General features: G+C 49.1%; 1 protein-coding gene across 2 annotated transcripts in view; it reads right to left on the bottom strand.

Annotated features, from left to right (window-relative positions):
* Window positions 1-326: 326 nt before the first annotated feature.
* DCP1B (decapping mRNA 1B) overlaps window positions 327-23733 on the bottom strand; it is a 51029-nt gene continuing 27622 nt past the window's right edge. The window contains exons 4-9 of one of the 2 annotated variants that reach the window (XM_040972181.1): window positions 23232-23298; window positions 20615-20750; window positions 6435-6560; window positions 4281-5106; window positions 1912-2090; window positions 327-533 (exon numbers count right to left, since the gene is read on the bottom strand). In XM_040972181.1, the coding sequence (XP_040828115.1) occupies window positions 453-533; window positions 1912-2090; window positions 4281-5106; window positions 6435-6560; window positions 20615-20750; window positions 23232-23298 (1415 nt within the window). In that variant the 3' untranslated portion in view covers window positions 327-452. Of the gene's footprint in view, window positions 534-1911; window positions 2161-4280; window positions 5107-6434; window positions 6561-20614; window positions 20751-23231; window positions 23299-23733 lie in introns of both variants that reach the window. The other variant, XM_040972180.1, reaches the window with a different exon arrangement.

The raw sequence follows: 23733 nt of genomic DNA, 5'->3' as shown, positions 1-23733 counted from the left end.
CACGGAGGCTGGGGAGGTCCACGGGCGGGGCGAGGCTGCCACCTGGCGGTCAGCGCGCGCGGCATCAGGCGCTCAGCCTCCTTGCCAATCAGGGGCTGGCGAGCAGCGAGCCAACAGCCTCAGAACAGCCCTTCCCACGGAGAGGCCGGTGCTTCTAAAAATGGCCCCGCACACGCAAGAAAAAAACAAAACAAAACAAAACAATCGCAGCTCAGCATTTACGGCGTGACCTGGCAAAGGATTCCTTCTCTACCCACTCAATTCTGGGTACCAGGTGTACTGAAGGCTGCAGTTTTAAGATACAAAAACAAAACAAAACACTTGACTGTAGGAAAAAAAAAGTTTATTTTACACATACTTGTCTACAAAAGGCGTCACTACTTCACGGCAAGCACGCCACGCTGGCGTTCTGCAAGGTGCTGGGGAGCCCCAAATCTTCAGGGCGCTGGGCTTCACGCAGCTTTTTTCATGGCCGCCTGTGTCATGCTGAAGAGATAGGCTTCGTAGATTATATTTAAGAAGTTGTCATCGTTCTGGAAAACAAAATGAAGAGATCTGAGGGGATGCAACTGATGGCCGGCGACTGATGGCAGGTGCCAAGAGATGGGAGTACCATCCTGCCCTCGCGTCTGCATGGGGCGGCTGCCATATGCTGAAGGCCAGGCCTGGCAGAGCCGGCTGTGTTCCTGGGTGAGTGTGTGTGTGTGTGTAAGTGTAAGTGCTTGCTACACACACCGGGCTGTCCAGGCCCGGGGCTCCGCAGGCCATGCTGTTGGCAGGCAGGTAGAGCCGGAGGAAGTGACCTGGGTCAGCAGCTGGGAGGCGTGTGGTCGGCCCCAGTGTGTGTGTTGTGTTTAGGCCCTGGCTGGGATTTCACGCGCAGGACGCCAGAGCCTCAGTGCTGCTCCTCCTGGGAGGCCGGATGGGCTCTCGTGCCTGGCTGGAGCCACGGGAGAGGGGCTCACGGGCTCAGCCGTGGTTTCTTTTGTCCCTTCTTCGCAGTTTGTCCCCTTCCACACCAACAGGTGAAGGTGACTCAGACATAATGCAAGTATGATCATGCAATATCCATTTTTCCTTGCTGGATCACTTCACTCGCACCCTGAGCCCACCAACGCGGTAAAGGGTGAGCCCTGGCCAGCTCACCCTGGTGCTGCAGGGCTTTGGCAAGGATCCCCAACACTGTCCTAAAACCCAGCTCTCAGAAAGTCCCTGGACTATGCCAGCCAAGGGCTCCGAAGTCCGTGCGCCATAGGTGAGGCCCATGGCTTATCTGGGGCATGTTCTGTGAGGACGCACCCAGGGCAGTGTGCTAGCAGGAACCCCCAGGGATGCCATTCTGCCATCCTCATTTGCTGGTGGCTGGTCGCCGTGTGCCATTGGGAAATGGGGTGCAGCGAGGCACAGCAGACCATGTGTGGCACAGAGCTGACCTAAGTGCAGCTGTTGTTGCCACAGCTGTCAGAGACCAGGGCAGCCGACTCAGGCACCATCTTCAGCCCAACCCATCCTGATGAGCAGGCTACAACATCTGGAAAACCTGCTTTGGGCAGTCACAGCGTGCCCTGCTTCTCTACTTGTTTCCTACCGTCAGTCTGCTGGGACGCTGCTGAGCAGCCTGTCACCTGACTATGACTTTGGTTGACCGGGGACACTTGTGGCTCCTGTTCCTCATGGTGACTGCAACCGTCTCCTGACAGCTGACAGCCCTCCAAGCCACCTGCTCCTTGCAGAGTTGAGGCATGCACAGCCCAGCCAGCTGCACCCTGGGTAGCATTTTGCTGACCAGGCTGTGAGGCCGGGGAGGCTGTGCAGCTCCACCCAACTGCGTGGTGAGGACCAGCTTGGTGGCCAGTGGCCTGAAGCTCACAGTCAGTTACAACCAGGAGCAGCAAGGGACACGCCCCTTACCTGAATGAGGTACAGCAGAGCCTCCTGAAGTTGTAGCTTGGTGAGCGGGCTGCTGGAGCTCACCAGGGGCTCTGGATTCTGCAGGGGAACCAGGAGGCCGCTGGACGTGGCAGGCGGGTCGGGGCCTCCCAGGGCCAAGAGCCTATTGTCCCTCTCCTTGGGCGGGGTGGAGGTGCAGTGTGTGAACACCGTGGGGGCCAGGAGCAGGGCAGGCGGCACGGCGGCAGGACTGTGCGGAGGCGAGGCGACCTGCTGATGACACACACACACACACACACAAAGCTTGTGGTAAAGAGTGGCTCTGCACAAGGGGACTAAGGGGGCAGCTCACTTTCGGGTGCACTGTCCCCTGCTCCACCCCGCATGGAACGCTCATCCCCCCAAGCCCCCTGGGAGCCCAAGGACTTCGCGTGGCATTTTCTGCTGTCGCTCCCATCAGTGCTGGGTGAGCAGGCACTAAGGCCTGCCGGGGTGGGGAAGGGCACCTGCCAACTGTACCCAGGCAGGCACGGCTGTGAGACAAGCCCTGCTCTTCCTCTGCTCCTCCCCTGTTCTGTCCTTTTTCCGATGGGGCTGGCTGGCACCCCCACATCTCCAGGCTTAGGAGTGGGGACAGGACCGACATGGCACGGCAGTGCAGGGGACACATCTGTCTGGCTGACAGTCTTAAGAATAAGCTCTCCCGTGACTGCCTCCGGGATGCGGGCTCCCATGGGGCTGGTTCTAACCCAGGGACCACTGCTGTCAACCTGCCTCCTCAGATCCCCAGAGGGCCTGCCACCAGGGGCCCCGAGGGTCCCGAGGGCCGGCAGCATCCAGGCTCCCGGGAGGAGCTGCACCTGCCGTGGTCCTGGCTGCCATGGTGAGGGGGAGGTACGAACAGAGTGAATGCTCCGGGGAGAAGTGGCAGCGGCGACAGGAGCAGAGTGTGGGCTGCAAAAATGTACACTTGCCTTACTTGGCTCTTGACATTTCTGAGTGCTGGGAAAGAGAATTATGCATGCAGAAATTTAAGTTAAACTATTAACCCCAACTTTCTAACAGGAAAGGGGGGAAAAAAAAAAGAAAAAAAAATGACTCTTCAAGAGGGCACACAGTTCCCTGGAGAGGATGAGGCCGAGTTCCAGATTCAAGACTCACAAACAAGGGAGGGTGCTCTTGACTCAAGGCCTCGTTTCTCATGGATTTGCACAGCCTGTCGGGAGGCAAGATTTCCAAGGGTTGCGAGGGACGTGGCAAGAATGCTTCCTATGAAGTTAACTGGGGAGCACTTCCTAATTGTGAAACTCGAGGTATGGTTGATGGAGACGCCAGTCCAAAGGGGAAGCCATTCTAAGCCAGATGGCAGGTGCTGCCCGTGGGCCGGGCTGGCATCACTTGCCGTTGCCCTGCTGGCCCAGGGTCTTGCTGGACACGGACCATCCTTTGCCCCAAAGGGCAGAATTTAAAAACAGACAGTGTCGTTCCTCTCCGGCTGCCTGTGCACAGGGAGGGGAGGTGGGGGGCACGAGCCCCCTCTCCTGATCTTAATGAAGCTGTACTGATACCCAGGCCAAACACGCATGCGGCTGGGCCAGGGAGGCGTTCTTGGGTTTCCCGGCTTCCTTCAGGAACCTCCCCGCCGGCTGGCCGTGCGCGGGGAGGGGATTTTCTGCATCATGGTACAGCACAATGCCTGGCCTGCAGGAAGTGCTCAAAATATTTACTCAGTCAGTGAATAAAAGGCCATCTCTGTGGATGGAGGAAACAAGGTGGCAGATGTCTGCTGTCTCCCAGGACGACTTCAAAGCAGAGCCACCACGTTCCCAGTGTCACAGCTCAGGCTGTTTGCCACGTGCACACTGCTCTTCAGACTTGGGAACGCCAGGGAAGCCACAAGGCCACAAATACACTCTCCGACGGCCTGCAGGCTATGGCTTTGGGCAGCTCCCAGATTGCTAAGCAACGTGACCATCCTTCCCCAAGGCAGAAAGTCAAGGCCGATGGGGGCTCTCCTGAGCTCAACAGAAACGTGTGCGACATGTGGTTCCGAAGGCACCTTAGGGCAGTCTAAATTTTACTGCAGGAGCAAGAGTTTGGCCTGGAGGCTGGCATGGGTGCCCCACTTGGGAGCGCCTGGGTTTGAGTAGAGGCCCCTGCTCCTGTCTGCTGACGCCCCGGGAGGCAGTAGGTGATGGCTCACGGAGTTGGGCCCATGCCACTCAGCTCTCTGCTCTGGCCAGCCCAGTCCCAGCTATCGCGTGCAACTGGGAAGAAGCCTTAAGGACACACCTGCCTGTGTAATAAACAAGGACATTTCCCGGCATCAGTGCATCATTGTGCCACCTTGCTTCTTTTTTTTTTTTTTTTTTTTTGTCCTTGGTTAATATTTACCTGAAAAAAAGGAGCCTGCTTTTCTCCGCTGGCTGACGTCTTGTTGATCCAGGACTCCAGGGGCTTCCCTGTCTGAGGGCCCTGAGCTGCCGCAGGAAACTTGGCTGCCAGGGCTGGCCGCGTGGACACAGGCAGCTGCTGCTCCTGCTGTATGGCCCGCAGCTTCCTCAGTAACTCCTGCGGTGCCACCACCCGGGGGCTTCCGGCAGGGATGCTACATGGGGGCTGCGCTGGTCCAGGGAGCATGGCCCGTTCTTTCCCACGAGCTGGAGGGCCTGGTGTGGGAGGCGCGAGAGTGCCATTGACATGGTCCAGCTGCGGCTGAGCCATGCTCTCGGCTGCCGCGGTGACAGTCCGGCTGCAACTCGGGGTCACAGAGCCCGCTGCGGTGGGGGTGGGAGCGGGGGCTGTGGGACCAGGGTCACACTTGTCAGCGGCCCCCGGGGCACTGTGCAACTTCTCCAGCAGGCTCTGAGTTCTGGAAGCACTCTGTGGAGTAGGAGGAGCCCCAGGGTCCCGCAGAGAGCCTGGTGGGACAGCCAGGTGGGGGTTGCCCTCTTGACAGGGCCGGCTCTCGGGCAGCTCCGCCCACGGGTGGAGGTCCGCGCCCCTGACCATGAGTTTCTGAATGGCTGGACACAGCTGCTTCTCCACGGTGGGCGAGTGCCTTTTGGGCCCCTCGTAGGACAGGGAGCGTGCGACCCCTGGCCTCCCTGGAAGCTTCTTGTGCTGGGTCTGCTCCACGGTTTCTGAACTCGGGGCTCTGTCCTGCTTCCCAAACAGAGCAGTCAAGGATAGGTGTTGGGGTTCAGGATCTAAGGTCTGGAAGAAAAAAACGAAAGATCTAAACATGGATCCTTGTACAGGTGAGGGGAGAGGAGGGGAGGAGAGGGAACACAGCTCGTCGGTGACTTTGCTATTTACAAAGAATTGATGGAGAAGAGAGGGAGGCTTACGGCTTCAGAGTCTGCAGCCTCTTCCTTTGCAAAACGACAGTCTGCACAGCCCTCTCCTCCCACAGATACCCCACGCCACTGCCGGGGGGGATGTGGGCAGCATCTACCGCCGGTGGCCCAGCGTCTGCTCCTGGTGGGGAGACTGCAGTCCTAGGAGGCTCACAATCTCTCCAACAGGAAGCCTGTCTAACCCTCAAAGGTGTAAGAATGTTCTGAGAACCCATGGGCATAGCCTCTGAGCTCCTGGCAGCTTGGCGCGTAATATCTAACTTGTTTGTCCCGAGGACATTCCCGTAGCTTTTCAAACATCACCAGCTACATCCCACACACAGCAGCCCGGCCGACTACAGAGCTACTCCTTTCCTGCACTGTGCCAGGCCCTTCTCCCTCTTCCGGATGCCACCTGCACCGCCACACGTGCATCATGCAGAAGTCAGCAGTGCCTGGTTTTTCTACTAAAATATAAAGAACATTTTTATAAAAAGCCAACAATACAGAGAACGCTAAAAGAAGCCGGAAAAGCCTTTCTTTTTTTTTTTTTTAATTCAATACCAGACTTGCATGAGCTAACTTGATGTCTGTTGGCTTTGCGTTCGCTTTCACAATTGATTTCGATCGATTCCTTCATGAGCCCTTTGGTGAGGGACAACATGGGAACATGGCCCACGTGGATTAAATGCGTAGTCACTAACGGCACTGCAGTGGCCAACCCTTGCTCCTGCTGTACTACCCTGAAGAACATTCTGGGTTGCAAATGCAGTGTAAAGTCACCAAGTCCAAATGGGAGATTTTGAAGTCACTGCCTCAGACTGACAGCAGCTGTCCCCTCAGGGCCACACCATGGCCAGCAGGAAGGAGGTGCCAGAACGTGTGCTGCCCTGGCTGTGCGTCCCCGACTGGGAGACCAGTGGCCAGGACAAAGTGAACCCAAGGGCAACGTGCCTGTTGGCCCTGATGGCGCTAGCAATCATCTGTTATAGCTGCTAATACGTGAGCCCCTGTCCCGTTCAGCTCCACAAAGGACGGGGACCGAATGTAGCGACTACCAGCTGTGATCCTCTGGCACTGTCCTGGCAGGGCAGGCAACGTGGGACTCCTCTTCCGTCGGGCAGTGCCAGGTCTGGCCCCCCAGGTACACGGGCTAAGGCTCTGAGAGTCCCAGGGTAGGTGTGATGTGAGCACAGGACCCAGTACCTGACTGGGCTGAGGGATGCGCTGTTGGTGTTCACTGGGCTTCACTGGGATTGGTTTGATGAGGTTGGGGTTGTCATAGATGGCAGATGAACTGGTTATCTGTTTCGGTTCAGAACAGGTTTTACACTGAAATGGAGAAAAAAAAACACAGCTCAGTTTTTGGTGTTAAAAAAGCTTTTAGTCTTTTAAAAATAACACATTTTCTTGCTTGTTATCTAATTAGCAGGTGACTGGTTTTTGGAACAGATTTTCACGGAAAGCGAAAAATCCCTTCTATGTCTCTGACAAGAGCTGTTTTTGAGTGTAAGTCAAATTCAATTCTCCCTCAGCTGTACAATTCAGTGCTGCAAAATATTACCACCGACATCAGCCTGACCTAGAAACACTCAGAAATGTGGGTAATTGAAAGGCTATTTATATTCTTAGGCAACAGTTTAAAAATATTTAATCTAATGTTTTTCAATGATAACATAATTAAAGAAACAATTTCTTAAATAACACGTCTGGCCTCCAGTTGGGTTTTTCCCTGCATTAGCAGCTGACTTAACACTGAAGAGCCGCTGAGTGTATTTCATCAAAGCCGCGGAACCTTTTTGGTCTACAAACCAGAAAGTAAGGCTGACTCAAACCACTGATTTAAAAATTACTGACATCATCTTTATTTAATAAATGACTCCGTGCATAAACAGCATCATTCAAAGCTGAGTGTTCGGAGACACTCGACACAAATTAGAATTTCATAGAGAAAGAGACAAGAGACAAGCCTCATCATTTCAAATGCCGACTCATTATCACACATTAATCTAACCAACCATGCAATTGCTAACACAGTGGGCTTGAGACCAGAAAAAGCAGCAACACTGGGTGTCTGCTTTGCTGCTTCCAGTGAAACAATGCCGCTGCTTTCTCCATCATGAGGGGGCTTTGAAAACTTAGGGGAACATATACTGACAAAGGTTAACCTTAGAGGCTGGCACTGCATCACAGCAGGTGGAAGCTACAATCTGCAGCACCAGCATCCCATTTGGGTACAGGTTCGAGTCCTCGCTGCTCCATTTCTGATCCAGCTCCTGCTAATGTGCCTGGGAAAGCAGCGAAGGATGGCTCCAGTCCTTGAACCCCTGTATGCACATGGGAGACCCGGAGGAAACTCCTGGTTCCTGGCTACTGGACATTGTGGCCATCTGGAGAGTGAGGCAGCAACTGGAGGACTGATCTCTCTCCCTCTGTTCTCTTCCTCTCTATTTCCCTCTGTAACTCTACATTTCTAAAAAGAAATGATTACTTAAGTGTAAAAATTTTTTTGCAATCAATGCGATTTCCCATGACCATTTTGAAGACACCTCCTATACCTGGATTGCAAACATTTTTTTTTGCACCAAAATAAACTTTATTCCACTTCCATGAACCTTACAATGGGGGTTCTTTAAAGCACTGTGAGTTTCAACAATATAGTCAAGACCTTGAGCCAGAAAACATTTTGTACATACCTGACATTGAACCCAAGGTTTCCAGTGTGTGTTTTACAGTTGCTAGGATTTTTTTAAAAATATTTTTACTTGGAAGTCACAGTTATAGAGAAAGGGAGGAGAGAGAAAGAGTGAGTGAGCAAGAGAGAGTGCTCCTACACTCACTGGTTCACTCTCCAAATGGCTGCAATGGCCAGAGCTGGGCTGATCTGCAGCCAGGAGCTAAGAGCCCTCTGTGATTCTTCCATGTGGGTTCATGGTCCCAAGACCTTGGGCCCACCTCTGCTGCTTTCTTAGGCCACCAGAAGGGCGCTGGATCAGAAGCGGAGGAATGGGGACTAGAACTGATGCACATGTGGGGTGTCAGCACTGCAGGCAGATTAGCTCACCATACGGCCATGCCAGCTCTGAGCTGAGCTTTTTAATCCAAGGACACAGGAGTGAGGGACCTACCACCACCGTGTAGGTTTGTATGGTTAGCCAAAAAGATTTTCTTGCATGAATTCTGTTAATAGTCTAATTTTTTCGCACTAGCATTAAGTAGGTTGTGAAATGACTATAAATCATAAAATATTAGTGCCGGTTCTTCAGTGGTTATCAGCATGGCTGCATGGGCTCCAAGATGATGACCAAGATGATGCAAGAATTCAGCCTTAAGATGCAATCCTATCAGAATGTGAGCACGGAAAGCCCGTGACTTCCACCTGTTGCTAAAACAAAGTGGAGGCACGCTTATAAACAAACAAACAAACAAACAAAAAAGATTTATTTATTTTTATTGGAAAGACAGATTTACAGACAGAAGGAGAGACAGAAAGAAAGATCTTCTATCTGCCAGTCCACTCCTCAAGTAGCTGCAATGGCCAGTGCTCACCAATCTGAAGAAGCCTTGAATCAGGAGCTTCTTCCGAGCCTCCCACGTGGGTGCAGGGTCCCAAGGCTCTGGGTCATCCTCTAAAGCCAGGACACAAACTGGCACCCATATGGGATGCTGGTGCTTGCGAGATGAGGAGTTAGCCACTGAGCCATCATGCTGCATACTGGGCCTTTTTTTTTTTTTTTTTAAAGATTTATTTATTTATTTGAAAGGGAAAGAAAGATTGAGGGCAATGGTGGAGAGACAAAAGACAGACATTTTCCATCTGATAGTTCACTTGCTAAACAGCCACAGCAGCAGGGGCTGGATGAGGCTGAAGCAGGCCAGGAGGCTGGAGCTCCTGCTGGTTCTCCCAAGCAGGTGGCAGGGCCCAAGTACTCAGACCATCTTCTTCTGCTCTCTCAAGCTGTTAGCAGGGGGTTGGATGGGAAACAGAGCAGCCAGGGCTGGGCAGAAATATTCATGGTTTTATTTTTCCATTTTTCTTTTTAACTGACTCATAATAATTGGATATATTTATGGAAATATAATGTTTTGATGCACATAATGATTAGATCAGGATAATCAGAATATCCATCATGCTTACTTTTATCATTTCTTTGTAGCAAGGGCATTCAAAAATCTGTTACAGCTATTTTGGAATTTATAACCCATTAATGCTAACTGCACTCCTCTCTTCTACGTAACAGAATACCAGCCTCACTTCTCCCAACTGTAACTTCGAACCATTGGCCAAACTTCCTTAGGCTCCTCCCACCTCCTCTCCCCTGTCTCTGATAAGCATGGCTCGACTCTATGTCTTCCAGGTTAACTTTTTTTAGATTCCACACGAAGTGAGATGTAATATTTGCCCTTCTGTGTCTGGGTCACTTCATTCACCTTCATACCCTCCAGATCCATTCACGCTGTCACCTATGGGAGGATGCCATCCTTTTACTGGTCAGGGGAACTCAGTCTCCCTCATAGGCACCCCCACTGCCTCCCAAGGTGCGGACTGGCAGGAAGCGGCAATCAGAGGCTGGAGATCAAATCCAACTAATTGATGTGGCATGCTCGTATCCTAACCGGCATGTTGACCGCTAGGCCAAATATCTACTCCTTCTTTTTATCTTTCACGCTTGTTAGATTTGTCTCACTGAATGCAAAAGACTTAATACTTTCTTTCATAAGTCGCAGCTAGAACTAGAATAGAAGCGTCTGAGTAAGCATCTAAGTGTTGTCTTCAACCACAAGCTATAAAGCACTCCCTTCTGAACGCTGAGCCCAGTGACACAGTTCCGGCCCTGGGTCCCTCTTTTTGAGCTCGAGTCATTTTGTTGTCCATTTGCATCTCAACTAGAAACTGGATTGGGAGCAGGTAAAAGATGATGAAGTGCAAACTGACAGTTAATCCAACTTGTTTCTCAGAGGAGAAAGCACAAAATACTGCCTCCCCCCAACAACATTTTTTTTTTTCAGGCCATTTTATTCACTTCCTGCATAAAGCTGCATGTGCAGTCATTCGACTAAACCAGCATCACAGACCTATAGCTCAGAATTTGTTCTCTTGTTACTTCTTGGGAATTTCATAAATTTAAGAATTCTAAGCACGGTTAAATGTTAAGACTTGGGGTGGGGTCAGTGTCGTGATGCAGTGAGCAAGCCACCGCTAGTAATGCTAGAATTCCATACCTGAGCGACAGTTCAAGTCCCAGCCCTTCCACTCCCGAGCCGGCTCCCTGACAATGCGCCTGGCAGGGCGGTGGATGATAGTCCGACTTCCTGAGCACCCGTTGTCCGTGTGGGAGACTGGGAATGGAGTTCCTGGCTTCTACCTGGCCCACCCTTGGCTACACCTGCCACACAGGATGTGAACCAGCGGATGAAGATTCTCCTCTCTCTTCCTCCCCCACCTTGTTGCTTTGTCATTTACATCTTCAATCAATCAATCAGTTTTTTTTTTTTTAAAGTCTTGAAGCTGTAAAACCACCAGAGAAAAACAGAGGAGAGGTTCATGCCACTGATCTTGGCACTTAAGTTTTTGAGCATGAATCTCCAAGGACAGGTGGGCAAAGCCACAGCAGACAAATAGGATTACATCAACCCAAAAAACATCTGCACAGCAAAGAAAGAACTAATAACACAAGACAGCCTATGAAGTGGGGAAAGACATTCGCAGACATGCACCTGACAGGGGATTAATACTCCAAATACACCACAAGGATCAGTAGGAAAACAACCTGATTTTAAAAATTAGTGGAGTTGAACAGGCATTGGTCAAAAGGTGCTCAAGTAGCCAAATGATCCATAAAAATTCCCCAAATCACTAATCATCGGGGAAGTGTGAATCGAAGCTTTGAAATAGGGCCCAGCACAGTAGCCTAGTGGATAGGGTCTTCGCTCAGCACATGCTGGGATCCCATATGGGTGTCAGTTTGTGTCCTGGCTGCTCCACTTCCCATCCAGCTCCCTGTTTGTGGCTTGGGACAGCAATGCAGATGGCCCGAAGCCTTGGGACCCTGTACCCATGTAGGAGACCCAGAGGAGGCTCCTGGCTTCGGATTGGCTCAGCTCCTGCTGTTGTGGCTATTTGAGGAGTGGAAGATCTTTCTCTCTTTATTTCCTTTTCTCTGTCAATCTGACTTTCCAATAAAAAAATAAATCTTCAAAAAAAATTTAAAAAACCTTGAAACACCATCTCGTGCACATGAGGATGTCCACACCAAAAGGACAGGGCTGAGGATGCAGAGAGAGGGCATTCTGGTGCGCTGGTGGTGGGAAGGCAAGTCCTATGCTCACAGTGGGAAACAGAGTCACCGAACGGTCCTCGATTCCATTACAGCGTGTAGGTCCCAAAGGACCTCAGTCAGTCTGTCACAGACGAATCTGCATTCCCGTGGTCTTTGCAGCATTACTCATAATAACTAAAACTTGGAATCAATTTAAGTGTGCATTAGCTGATGAAAGGATAAAGCAAATGCGTGTATATACACAATCCAGCGCTATCCAGCCTTTACAGAGAAGAAAACGCTGTCATTTTTGACAACATGGATAAACCTGGCGGACACTAGGTGAAATAAGCCAGGCACTGACAGACAAATACCACATGGTCTTAACTGAGGCGTGGAATCTAAAAAGGTGAAACTCATAGGAGCACAGAGGAGGAAGGTGGTGATGAGGGGCTGGGAGAGAGGGGCCTGGGGATGTTGGTCAGAGGGTACCAAGTGTCCGGAGAGCTACTGTACATCATGGCGACCACAGTGAATAACAGGATGCTGTGCATCTGGAAGTTGGAAGAGTACATTTTAAGTGTTCTTATAAAAAAATAAATATTTGAAATAACAAGTGGATTTGCTTGATTCAGGCATGCTACAATGTAATGCATCATTGTACATCATAAACTTTTTATTTTTTAATTAAAAATGGAAAACAATTTAAGGAAACAAATAACAGCAACTCTAGAGTTGGAAAGAAACAAGGAAATCCACTCCAGAGGCTGGTGTGTGGCACAGGGGATGAAGCTGCCGCCTGCCACACTGGCATCCCACTTGAGAACATGTGCTTGAGTTCTGTTTCATTCCAGCAGCTCCCAGCTCCGGCACCCAAGAAAGCATCACAAGATGGCCCAAGTGCTGGGGTCCTTGTCATTTATGTGGGAGACCCGGCTGAAGTTCTGAGCTCCTGGCTTTAGCCTGGCCCAATCCTGGCTGTTGTGACCAAAATGGGGGAGTGAATTAGTGCACAGAAGACCACGTTCTGTCTCTCTTCTCTGTCATTCTGCAAGGGTGATAGATGCTTTTTAATTTGACGCATGATCACTTGTCTTTCGTTGGCTGTCCTCTAAATGTTATATTTAAAAAAAAACCAATGCATTTTAAAAATTCTTTTAAAAAGGCGCAAGCATTGAGACATGGCGGGTAAGGCCACTGCTTACAATGCCAGCATTCCATATGGGCATTGGTTTCTGTCCTTGCTGCTCCACTTCCCATCCAGCTCCCTGCTAATGCCCTGGGAAAAGCAGCAGAAGATGGGTGAAATATTTGGCCCTGACACCCACATGGGAGATCTGGAAGAAGCTCCTGGTTTCAGCACGGCCCAGTACAGGCTGTTGGAGCCATCTGAAGAGTGGACCAGTAGGTAGAAGACTTCTTTCTCTGTTTATGTCTGTAACTCCGATGTCCAAATAAATAAATTAACCTTTCAAAAATGATCAAAAACCCGAAGTTTTCCAATGAAATTCCTTCATTACAATTCCTGGTAATTACTCACTTCTTTCTTAGACATTTCCAATGATGGAGTTCTCCCTATTCTAGACCAAAATTTCTGAGGAGAAATCTTACTTTCTTTTTTACTCTCTTTCCATTCCCCCTCTTTGGCGCATCTCAGATCCACTTTAGCCATGACTTCTAAATTTTCTGAAAGGCCTGTGTGGGAGACCAGTCGTGATGTGGTGGAAAGGGCATTAGAAAAGGGCCTTGGAAGACTGACCCCATTTTGAGAAGCGAGGATGGCGCAGGACATGAGAACCAAGCAAAGCATGCAGGCACTTCCAAGGAGCAAAACTGGTTCCTGAGACCATTTGATGGAAGTCTTGAAGTGCCCAGGGCCTCAGAGAGCAGGCAATGACAACCGAGGAAGGACTGAGACGCGAAAAGGCGTGTGCAGGTACTTCAGAAGGCTACATTACACCAACTGGCTCTTTACAGTACAAGGAACCATGTCTTCTCTTATTTAATCCCTCAATCAGAACAAATGACATTGTGCTCACAACAACATGTACTTGGATTTTATAGACAAGTGCATACAGCAATTAAGCATCTGCATTCATGTCAGCTCAATAACAAATCCATGATAGCATAAAGATGAATGACACTTTTTTTGGTCTCTTTGAGTTTACACGACTGTGGGAGAGGCAAGATTTAAAGGTAGTAAGTGAGGAAGAATAAAGTAAGTTTGGAATAGAAATGAACTGAGGGATTCCATGAAAAGAACAACTGGCTGCCAAAGAACTGGGAAAACTCCATGTGAAAAGCAGCCACGAGGGAGAGGCAGATTTTGAAGGGCAAGCAAAAGGAAGGGGGGGGGGGATATTCCGTGGCAGGGATAGAATGAAACAAAGGCCTAAGTAAAGTTTTCGGAGCCAGTGTTTGTTTCGGAGTGTGTGTGTGTCCTGCAATGTAATGACCCGTCAGCTGAGTTCATGGAAGAGGAGAGGCAAGGTGCACATTCTGCAAGTGTGGGACCACGTGGGGAAGACTTGCGGTGGGCAGGAGCCAGGATAATGCTAAGGTGACAGCCTGCTCGGGGATTCCCTCAGGAGAGGTAAGGCAGGAGGGCATGGTGTGCCCGGGGATGAGGGTGAACGCTTACAATGGGCTACAGCTTCTGGGCTGTAAGGGTGGCTCCGGGGGCCCTGGAAGGACCCCGTATGGCTCACACAGAGGGGTCTGGATGGCGAGGCTGCTGGTCGGAGGTGTGATCACTGCTGAGCTCTTGGCTCGCCTCAGAGCTGGCTCTGCCCACAATGGGTAGGAACTACCAGAGAGGCCAAAACGTTCCCGGGTACAGAAGACATATAAATAACACAATGTGTGTGCGGGCAATGAAGGAAATAGCTTCTGCATAGCATCTGTATTTATTATTTATCACTGTGATGCTGTCTTCACAGGATGTAAGTTCCAAGAACTTCATTTTTTTTTTTAAAATGACTTATTTCATAGAAAGGCAGAGAGAGGAAAGAGAAAGAGAGGGGGAGACACACACACACACACACACACACACAGAGAGAGAGAGAGAGAGAGAGAGAGAGAGAGAAAGAAGAGAAAGAGAGAGTGCTTCCGTCTGCAGGCTCATTTCCAGCACATTTGCAGGGAGCTGGGCCAGAAGTCTTGAAGCAGTGTTGCCAATATGAGATGCTGGCATGACAAGTGGCAGCTTAACCCGCTGTGCCACAATTCCAGCCCCAGAAATGTCACTCTGTAGAGATGCATCTTTAGCATGCTTGATACAGCACAATTAATAAGGTGTAATTAGTTATTTCACTGGTTGGCCAGGTGGCTAAGATATCTGGTTAAGGCGTCTGTCCAGGGCCTGTGATGGAGGTGCAGGGAGCACCCATATTCGTATTCCCTCTCTAGCACTCTCCATGCGTTGAGTTCTTTGAAGGGACCAGAGACGTAAGATGAGTAAGGAGGATGCTCTTTGACCTCCAGATGTGCAGAGTCTCCTAGCGGAGGGGGAGTCAGCAGCCAAGGCAGAAGGCACGTGGCCGCGCAGACAAGCGTCCCCACGTCCCATTGCATTCAGCACTTCTCTGATTACTTCCTTGTGGTATGCCTTAATTTGCTTTTCTGCCTGTTTTCCCCTTTCCTCCATCTCGTCTCACTTTCTAGAAACTGGAAAGTTGGAGCTCAACAGCTGAACAGGTTCAGGATCAACAATCTTCCAAGGTGGCACCGCGTTGGGGCACACTGCATGGGGGCACAAGCACATCCCACCTGCAGTCCAGCAACTCTGCTCTTCTCGATGACGTTACAGTTGGATGTTTTGGCCAGGGGCCTCGCAAGCTGGCTACCAGCGTCCTTTCCGACATAATGTCACTAGACGGATTTTATTATTGGAAACTTGCATTCAGAAACGTCTTTAAAGGCTCCTGATGTCTTTGAGGAGAAAATAATATTTAGAAGTAATATGATTGAAGAACTTATTGCTATTGGGTTGCCACTTATTTTTTTTTTAATTAAAGATTTATTATTATTTTTTAATGCAAAGTCAGATATACAGAGAGGAGGAGAGACAGAAAGTTCTTCCGTCCGATCCGATGATTCACTCCCCAAGTGGTCCCAAAGGATGAAGCTGCGAAAGGACCACTGCACCGGGCCTTGGGTTGCCACTTCTTTTCTAAATCTTTTCAGAGGAAAGAATTAGGTAACTTTTCTGTTGTTATGTTACTACAGTTTAGAAACAAAACACAAAATAGTTTCCACTTGGTATCTAACTTTATACAGTTGAAGCTGATTAGTTTCTTACACTGCAAATTTTATTACATCCATAATTTCTAATATCCATGACAGCTGAAAAATTATAATGCCAAGATTACTATGTAACAATAAACCCAGTGAATTAAATTTATAATTTCTTTGCAGTGTTTGGTCCTTAAATTATAATTCACTAATATTGTTCAGTTCAGAGCCCAGTGCCATGGCTCAGTTGGTTAAACCTCCCTCTGCAAGTGCCGGGATCCTGTTTGGGCACCTTTCTGTGCCCCGGCTGCTCAACTTCCCACCCATCAATCTGTTTGTGACCTGGGAAAGCATGAAGGATGGTCCAAAGCCTTGGAATTCTGCATCCACATGGGAGACCTGGAAGAAACTCCTGGCTCCTGGCTTTGGATTGGCTCAGCTCCAACTGTTGCAGCCTTTTGGGGACTGAACCAATGGATGGAAAATCTTTCTGTCTCTCCTCTCAGTAAATCTGCTTTTCCAATAAAAATAAGTAAATCTTAAAAAAAATATTGCTCGGTTCAAATACTACATTTTGAAGTCACTACAATGCTTTTCTAAGTAATATGTCATATTTAGTAAATTACACACATTTATTTCAGTTTCCAAATACTATAATTTTTATTTACTTCTTCCCTTATTTTTTTGCCTGACTACCTAGAGTGTGACTTCTTTATTTCTTAATTTTTAGGGGTTCTTTATACAACAGGAAAATTAGTGCTTCCTGTCATTTAGGTGTGTATTTTAAAATTGATTAATCGATTTGAAAGGCGGTAGGCGGTTTGGTTCTCCATCCACTGGCTAACCTCCCCAAGAGGCCAGAGCTGGGCCATCTCCTGATTTCCCAAGTATACATGCAATGAGCGAGATTGGCAGTGTAGCAGCCAGGACTCAAACTGGCACCCAAATGGGATGTTGGTGCTGCGGGCAGAAACTTTAATTGCTTTCTACTCTGCCACAGTGCTAGCCCTGGGGCAAATTTTAATTTTAAATCTTTTAATTTTGCATGTATGTGTGTGTGTTTTATGTTCTATTTATCCGAAAGGTAGAGTTCCAGAGAGAGAGGGGGAGAGAGATCTTCCGTCCACTGGCTGACTCCTCAAACAGTTGCAACCAATGTTGGAGCTAGGTCAGCCCAAAGCCAGATGTCTAGAACCCCACCCTGCCCTCCCACATGGTGCCAGGGGTCCAGGAGCTTGGGTTATACTATTCATCCATTTTCAAGACACATTAGCAGGGAGCAAGACTGGATGTGGAACAGCCAGGAATGGAACCAACACTCACAGGGGATGCTGGCAGCAGCTTAATGCACTATGCTGGCCCGCTTTTGCTTTCTGAAACCTTACAACATCATTTAAAAAAATATGTAGTTCAATTAGCTGCTTTTGGGTTTTTAAGGCATAGGGAGGAAGGTCTCTCTTTTCCTCATTTACAAAGAGATTCACATACGTTTTCTTCTGGCTTCTAAATGGTTCTATTTTTACATTTGAAGTTCTAACACATTTGGAATTTATCCTTGTATTTAGGATGAAGCAGAGATTCAATTATGTATTTTTCCAAATGGTTGCCAGTTGCCCCATTTATTTAATATGCCATCCAAACACCTGATATGGGGCTGCCACATTTATCATATTGTAAATTTCAGATAACCTGGGTCTAATTCTGTACTTGCTCATCTGTCCCACCAGTCTTATTAGGTGCTTTTATACCCACATAATTGATTCTTACTGTTTTGTTTTAAAAGAGATCATTCTCAGGGTGGTGGAGGGCGAGACACTCAGGATGGGGCCTGCCTGTGGGGCCTCTTGACCCCACATGCCTGGTGTGGCAGGGGCAACCCCAGATCAGGCAGCAATGGCACCGGGCAAAGTTTTGGGTGTGCTCCGGGGACTTAGGGGTGGGGCTTACAAGGGATCTGGGGTGTGGCACAAGTGAGGGTGAGCGGGAACCTGAGGGTTCATGTTCAGGTGAAGAATGGCTACTGAGGGACTTCCATAAGCAAGGCCACTGTACTTGCAGGTAAGACAGGGTGCTGAGACCGAGCGGTTTGGAGTAAAGAATGGGATGATCTTTAAGGGTCAGACTGAAGCACCAGCATGCATGGGAGACCTGAGTTGGGGTAGTTAGCAGCGACCATCACCAAATCTCACTCGCTGACACACATTAAAGCTAGGGCTGGGGGCCTACACGGTAGGGCTAGATTACAGTACCCACCAGTGAGAGTCAGAACAGGGAATGGGGAATGTGAGGCTGCGCCATGACACTAATCAGCATGTGAGAGGACCAGGTCTGGGACAGAATCTGTCAGCGGGCTATGTGGGCTCACCACTGTGAAACTGCAATCTCCACTGGCACTCACAAGATCTGTGGTTGCGAACAGGCCTGGCTGGGGAGCTAAGGGGATGCCCCAGTGGGGAGAGGTTCCAACCAATGAGCGTGAGAGCCAGCCTGGGGGCAGTGGGCTGGGCTTAACATGGCTGCAGCCCCCTCAGCATGGATGTAGACTGGGTCTGGGGAGTGACAGACTGGGCTACCCACTAGTCTGTGTGAGAGCCAGGGTGGGTGTAGAATGGGCTGGGCTGGGTCTCAGTTCCTGCTTAACCATGTGAGAACCATGTCTGGGTGAGGAACAGGTATGGCTGGGCTATAACACCCAATAGTAAAAACTGGAAAGGGCATATGGGCCAATTGTCAAGGATACTGTTCCTGCCAGGACAACAAGTGGGCAAAGTCAACCTGGGCCAAGGACCCAACAGTGGGCGTGAGATTGTCACTGGGAGGAGATCTGATAGAGGAGCTTGGGAACTCCTTTGTCAGGGCATAGTCACTGCAGGTGAGCTCAAGAACCAAGGAAAGGAGCAGCCCAGACCATTACAGTACCTACAGGCATACATATGGATCAGTTAATAACATTCACTGGCAGATCTGAGAACCAGGACAGGGTGCAGGCCAGGCCAGGTAGGGCCACAACATCAGCCAGTCTACATTAGGCCCGGGACTGGGGCTGGCTGGACTGGACTAGGCTGCAGTACCCACCAAATAGGAACTGGAACTGGAGGCAGGCTGGACAGAGCCAGGTTGAAGCACCTGCTGGTGGATGCTGAGGTGAGGCAAGCCATGCCACTCTGAGTGGTAGGTGCTGGGTCCATGAGCCCTGGGGATGGAGTATGCAGCAGGACCTGGGTCGCTTGACCCAGGTCCTTGGGCCTGCCTGAGAAGTGGATGCTGGTTTCATGTGCCCCAGGGGCGGTGGTCTGGCGGGGCCTGAGTCACCTGGCTTGGGTCCTTGGGCCTGCCTGCAAAACTCATCCTCCTCTTTGGGAAAGATGGAGCAGTAGATAGAAGGTCCATATACACATGGAGGATACAGAAGTCCATTGGCGCCTGCAGAAGACATCTGGTACCACAGCAGAGGAAGGAGAACAGAGCAAATTGGACAACTGCCCCAGCCAAATGATGACAGCAAAAGTTGGGGCAAATGCAGACTCTAAGGTTGACTGTGTCAGCCAATGGGCATTGGAAGTGTTCCCTCATCCATAGATCGGCAAGATGGACAGCGGTTCAGAACTACTGCAACCACGTGAGCAGAACCTTTGGAGTGTGCACTACACTGGGACCCTTGGTCAATATCAGGTGGTCATTTCCCATCTCTGGTACTGGGACAGTTGGGAGGTTGGATGTGGCTTCTCCCCTTATCTCCCCCTTCCCCCAGATATGAGAAGAAGAAATAGAAAACTTGGAAACAATGACCACACCCACTTATCCCTAACCCTGGATCCTTCCCAGCCTGTTCAACAATGTAAACATCATCATCATCAAAACAAAACAAAACAAAAAACAAAAAACAAGAGATTGCACTCTTTGAAAACTTATTGTTTTTGTTTTGAGACTCAGCAATAGAGAGAGAGTGTGTGAGAGCCACATTTCTGTATTGACTGGTTCACTCCCCAGGCACCTATCCTAGCCAGAGCTGGGTCTGGTCAAAGTCACGTCTCCCATGTTGGTGGCAGGAATACAACTCTGGGATGTCACTGCTGCCTCCTGGTCTGTACTTACAGGAGGATGGGATCCAATTAGAGCTGGGAAGCGGAGCCAGGGACTCTGCTGTGGGAATGGGGTGTCCTAACAGGTGGCTAGGTCAAATGCCAGCCCTCACCTGATTTTGAAGGTTTGGATGTCAATGTTGTAACATCAGGTAGGGCTTACTCTTGCTTCCCACTCCCACCGTCTCACCTTCCCTCTCATGTGCCTCCCCTCCCTTTTTCTTCTCCTCCTTTCTTTTGCCAGGACTTTCCTGCACAAGTCTTATAATCAACTTGCCTGGCTCCAGGAAAACGAGACAAGAGTAATCCGTGGCATTTGTTCGGGGAGTACCTTCAACTCCCAGATCTTTACAGAACTAAGGGCTTTATGTTGAACCTCCTGGTCCAAGAGCGGGGCATGTATTTTCATGAGATCACGTCTATTTTTTATGCTTCAGAATTATTTAGGAGTCTTCCTCATGTGGGTTTTGTTCAGTTTTTTGTTGAGTTCTATTACAAAGGCTCCTATATTTCTTCGTTGCTACTTTCAATACATACACTAAATTACATACTTTAAATAAGACCGCGTAGGAGTTCAAAGACCACAAGCAAAAGCAGAGACCACGGATGCTGGGAGCTACAGGAAGGCCATGGACTTCCTAGGCTACCTTGGAACTGTTTGAAAGCAAGTCATCTGTGCTCGCTTTTATAAAAAGCGAACACGATCTTATTTTTCACACAGCCGCATGCGGCACAGCTCTCAGGCAGTCTGTACGACAGTGCTCTCACGGTGGGATCGGAGTGTGGACAACAAGGAAGGGCAGGCACTCACCTTGGTGTATTCATCCTTGGCCTTGGTGAGCATGCGCAGGATATCAACTTCCTTGCCATCTCCTGCGCTGAGGAGCACTGGGGAGGCTCCTGCTCCAGTCCCCTGGCAGGCTTTCAACTGTTCATGCTGAGTTAGGCTAGAAAAACAGATGGCAAAAGCCCCACAAGAAAGACCAGCTCAACACAGGCAGTTATCAAACCATCCTAGTTCTCCTGCAGTGGCTTCTAGTCTGTTACAATAATGGCAGGGGAGAAGACTGCTTGGGAATGCAAAGAGAACTGAGAACTGAAGTCCTGAGTTCACTGACCAGAGGTGAAGCCCGGTGGTCAGCAGCGCCTCCCATCCCGCCCATCACCTGGCCAGGCCCCTTGCTGCTTCTGCATCGCTCGTGGCCATTTGTACGTGGCGCTGGCAGAGGTGAGTCGTCCGACAGACATGGAGGCCTGGTTGAAAACCTGCAAGAGCCGCCTTCTCATGAAGAGAACTGGCCAACTCTCAGGACACATAAAAGCACACCACCCTCACCTGCTGAGAGAACCCCATACGGAGCCCAAAAACCCTGACGGACCTGCAGGACAGGCATACGCTTTCCTCCTCCCTGCACCCCAGAGGACCTGGAAAGCAAGGCAAGGTGGGTTCCAGCAATAGGGACCCTGTCCCTCTGTGGACGTTTGCAAACACAGTACGGTGCCATTGGGAGAAGGGGGGCGTTGAGAAAATTGCTCGGACAGTGAGTGCCTCCAAGAGGGGGGGTGGACTGCCTTTCAGGAAACTTCAGGAACTGAACGGAAGGCAGAACTCAACGAGGCTTATTTGGGTGCAAGCATTTCACACTACACCCATCTGTGGCTCTTCGGAAGACCTTGCCTGCATGCACGCTTCTGGGGGATGCACAAAGACGGAGTTTCCTTTTCTGTGTTCTGACTGGCAGCTCCATTTCCTTTATGATTGCCCCTGAGTTTGTCGGGGGAGGGCACAAAGAAAGGGAGCGAATGAGCTCTGACTTTCCTGAAGGATTTACTTCTGGAGTCCACACAAATCAGCTGCTTATTGCTAGTAAATGATCAATTTCCTGCCCGGGTTATTAAGCCCTTACTGCAGAACACAGATCATTTAAGCGCAGCTTTTTGGCTGGGCTACGGGATGCTTTTTAATCCACAAGAAAGTCTGCTCTAGTCTACTGTACAGTTTACGATAACACAGATACCCTAGTAACTGGCCATTACGATGATGGTAAACAGTAGTGTGGACACACTTGAGCGCCATCTGCAACTTGAGCTCACACAGGCCGCATTTTCAGGAATCAATTATATTTATTAAAAAGTGTTTCCTAGTTTCCATTTCCTCGGGGTCACGCTGGAGTCCTTTCACCACCCTAGGATTTAAGATGGAAATTCACTTCTCTGGCAGACAGTTGCTTGGTCACATCCACGTGGGTGGCAGCCATCCCGCAGGCCTAGCTGAGTCCAGGCCCGGGCTGAGCACCACATGTATAGGAAACTCATTTCATTCCAAGGCCCTCACCCCGCTGCCCACAGACGGCATGGAAATGACGGCAGTCCTGGACCACGGCTCACGGGAGCAGACGGCAAGCACACCTGGGTCCTCTTTTCAAAGTCATTAGGGAAGCCCAAGGTGAGGAAACTGGGACAGTGAATTTTTTTTTTTTCAGTTTCCCCACATGCAGAAAGGGACAAAACATGAAGCATCGGGAGGGTTAAGAGTGGGAGAGGTGGGGCATGGAGAGAGTCTAGCAGTGTGAACTAAATTAGCATTCATCCAGAAAACGTCCAAAATGGCTGAAAATAAAGTTCTAGGGTACTCCATTTTTGAGACTGGGAGAAAAATATCAGCTCCTCTAAACACAGCTGGAGAGTTAAAGGAAAACAGGACAGAAAGAAAATGTGCAATGTTAGAGAATCTGGAGTGACCTTTTAGGAGGACTCCAAATGTTCTTCTTTCTCTTCCTTTTAAGATTATATACATGAAAGACAGAGGGAGACAGAAAGAGAGAGAGAGAGAATCTTTCATTCACTGGTGACTGAAGCCAGGAGCCAGGAGTTTCACCCAGGTCTCCCAGGTGAGTGGCAGGGTTCTGACCACGTAGGTCACCCTCCGTGGCCTTCACAGGCACATCAACAGGGAGCTGAAGCTGCAGCATGACAGCCAGAACTTGAACAGCATCTTGGATATGGGACACTGGTGTTGCAAGTGTCAGCTTAACCGTGGCATCCTAGCACTGGCCCTGCTGAATGTTCTTTTGCCTGATAAGACACACTGAGATCTTTTCAATGCCTAATATGCTAATTGACAGATGAGGAAAATATTAAGAAGACATGCCATCTGGAACAATTTATATTATCCTTGCATATGTTTTCCACAGGCAGAGGAAAATGTTGAGTCATTTGAGATGAAAAAAATCACACGTAGTAAAAATACAGCAAGTCATTTCTAGTGTCAATTTTTTCATTGAAGTAACGTTAAACATTTTCCTGACCACTGTGGAAAGGATTGCTACCAGAGATGTATCCTGCTAAAATTACAGTGTAGTTGCATACACTTAGAAATACAAACAAAAGTACCAGGTCCTGAAAAATATTTAGCTTTGGGCACTTACTTCTTCATGAGCTCTGCGATTCTTTGGCATTCTTCCTTATCATAAAACCAAATTCCATAAATGGACACTGCAAAAACACATGGCCAATAAATTATAAGCATTCACCAGACTACAAAGCGAAAAGAAACTTCTTTTTCCACCTTTCAGGAAAACAACACCTTCAAGAACTGAATTAGTTTATTCAATAAACAAAAGAATAAATGAAACCAATCATTGAGGCTGAAGCTTAAAAATCCAGCGCTGGAATTTGGGGCCACAGGGAAATCTATATGCACGCATGCTTACACACTCACATACACACACATGCAATATAATATGGTTTCCTTAAAAAACATCCAGGACGTGAACACTATCAGCATTTGCTAAATACTCCTAACACTTCTCAAGCAGACGAATACAGTTTGAAAATGAACTCAGAATTTCTAAACTTCCTGGCTTCAAAACATCATTGTTTCCGTACTCCATTTGCACATTTCATAAACACATTCCATCTTTATTTTTA

This window comes from Ochotona curzoniae, unplaced genomic scaffold (genome assembly GCF_017591425.1).
Source record: "Ochotona curzoniae isolate NIBS_2020 unplaced genomic scaffold, NIBS_Ocur_1.0 contig_2235, whole genome shotgun sequence".
In the NCBI taxonomy this organism is placed as follows: Eukaryota; Metazoa; Chordata; class Mammalia; order Lagomorpha; family Ochotonidae; genus Ochotona; species Ochotona curzoniae.
The sequence above is the reverse complement of the archived record's forward strand: the minus strand, read 5'-3'. Positions and strand labels throughout refer to the sequence as shown.